Source organism: Mandrillus leucophaeus, unplaced genomic scaffold, assembly GCF_000951045.1.
Source record: "Mandrillus leucophaeus isolate KB7577 unplaced genomic scaffold, Mleu.le_1.0 Scaffold217, whole genome shotgun sequence".
Classification (NCBI taxonomy): Eukaryota; Metazoa; Chordata; class Mammalia; order Primates; family Cercopithecidae; genus Mandrillus; species Mandrillus leucophaeus.
In genome coordinates this window covers 2,514,598-2,516,750 of record NW_012102221.1, presented here as the reverse complement: position 1 = coordinate 2,516,750, position 2,153 = coordinate 2,514,598, and the positions used below count along the sequence as shown (strand labels likewise).

The 2,153-nt window shown below is 36.1% G+C and overlaps 1 protein-coding gene across 1 annotated transcript in view; it reads left to right on the top strand.

Moving 5' to 3' along the window:
* Positions 1 to 159: 159 nt before the first annotated feature.
* Positions 160 to 2,153, top strand: part of F11 (coagulation factor XI) — a 28,337-nt gene continuing 26,343 nt past the window's right edge. The window contains exons 1-2 of the mRNA XM_011980779.1: positions 160 to 530; positions 1,367 to 1,422. Coding sequence (XP_011836169.1) covers positions 1,368 to 1,422 — 55 coding nt within the window. The 5' untranslated portion in view covers positions 160 to 530; position 1,367. The remainder of the gene's footprint in view (positions 531 to 1,366; positions 1,423 to 2,153) is intronic.

Below are 2,153 nucleotides of genomic sequence, written 5' to 3'. Positions count from 1 at the left end.
CTTCCCACCCGTCCTGTCTCCCCCAGCAGCCAAAGTCTCCTCCCTCCACTATATTGCAAATCAATGAATCCATTAGACTTTCCCTGTTTTCTTTTTAGACTTTGGGATTCAAGGTAAGCTGGAATTAATGGTTAACAGCCGACAGGTGAAAGTGTGGTTAAATGCAGCTTTGGCTAGCAGGCACGTTGTGTGACCGCTAAGGCACACAGACAAAATCAAGCTCTACAGCTGTCTCTGTGTATGTCATTTGTTTGAATACGAATTAAAATTAAAATATAAATTCAATGTATTGAGAAAACAAGCAATTCTCTCAAGGTGTATTTCTGACATACTAAGATTTTAATTACTTTCACAAATACACTGTACCGAGAGACAATGTTACATAACACTGAGAACCAGTACAAGTAAATATTAAAGTTAAGTGACCATTTCCTACACAAGCTCATTCAGAGGAGGATGAAGACCATTTTGGAAGAAGAAAAACACCTTTATTAAGAATTGCAGCAAATAAGCAAACAAGGTCTTTTCAGGTACAGTTTCAGAATTTATTATTTAACATTCCTCTCAAGCAAATATGCCTTGAAATGCTTTTTGTAAATCATAGGAATTTAAAAACAGTTTACAATAGAGAATGACCAATTTTTAAAATGTGTCTGATTGAGCTTTGTAGCGATGTTCAGCTAATATCCATAACAAATTCGAGAGGAAATGGGGAACGAAAGAAGAGCAACAGTGTCTACTCAGTAACAAGTGTTTTATGAGTTAAAAAGGCATCCAAATGCAATACTGAAAAATCGGAAGTCTTGATTTGTCTCACTGATGACTCCATCTTTCCTAGAGCCTGTTTAATGCTTAGTGGGGATAAATAGATTTATAGGTGACCAGGACAATCTATTAATGTATTAGCCACAGATTTTTTTAAATAGAAAATTTTGTAAGTAGGAAATCATTCATAGCTCTTTGAAAGATATAGGGAGAGGCCTCAAGGAAAGAAAGGAAGGAAAAAAATTGTGACAGGAAACAAAGACGAAAAATTGGGGCGGGGAGAGCGGCCAGATGGTGGCGGTGGGAAGGATCTGATCATAGCAAGCAGCGGGGCGACGGGGAAGGAGGGAGGAGGGGAGGGCCTGCTTCCTTGTGGGTTCAGCTTCTGCAGAAGCTAGTGTTGAACGATACACACACAGCCACACTAAGGAGTGCTCCAGGATTGGGAAAGATAACATTCAACATTATAATGAGAAACCCGTGAACGCTATTGGGTTAACTACTCACCTCTCTCCCTATTTCTTGTAAATCTTAGTGTCAGTAAACTAATTCTAAATTTACATTTTATATTCTAAAAACATGCACCTTTTTCTCATTGTAGGATGATTTTCTTATATCAAATGGTACATTTCATTCTATTTACGTCAGTTTCTGGTGGTAAGTAGAGTGTTATCTTAACTAGGGACTGGGCGAGGGAAACCACACTACAGTCTCCACACATGTGGGAGAATCCTGCACTGTTTATGCCAGGGAAGGAAATAAAATGGTTTTCTTTACTTCCTGATTAAGGCTCCAGAGGTTTTCAAAGCAGGGTAGGAATGGAGGTGAAAAAATTGTTTGTACTGGTAGGAATCTGTGTCTTTATGTATACCGTATCTATATCCATGCCTACGTACATCATTCATTTAAATGATATTTAAAAGCAATATTAAAAAGAAGAAATCTTGACTCGCCTCACTAGTTGGTTGGTTTTTCATAAAGCAGTCAGTTCAATGGAACATACACACACACATAAAATAGGAATTTTGTACTGAAAAATGTTATGTAAATATTCATACATAGTTTATGCATTTCAATAATTTAACTACCCTGTTAATTCTCCACCCTATGTCACATCTGCTAAATCTGTTTATAAATTACTTAGCCAATATTAAGTAGGATATATCAGTACAAGTATTGTTTAGTTCCACGACCATTCTTTGTTTAAAATGAAAGCTGAAGCATTCTTTTAGAAAAATAGCTTATGTATACATGTTATATTTAATTTCTGACACTATTGCTAGCATTTTAAGCACAGCAAATTTTTCTTTTTCTGGCATATGTGAAAAAAGGCAAATCTAGGTGAAGATATTAAAGATAAATTCCACTTAATATATTAAATTACACAG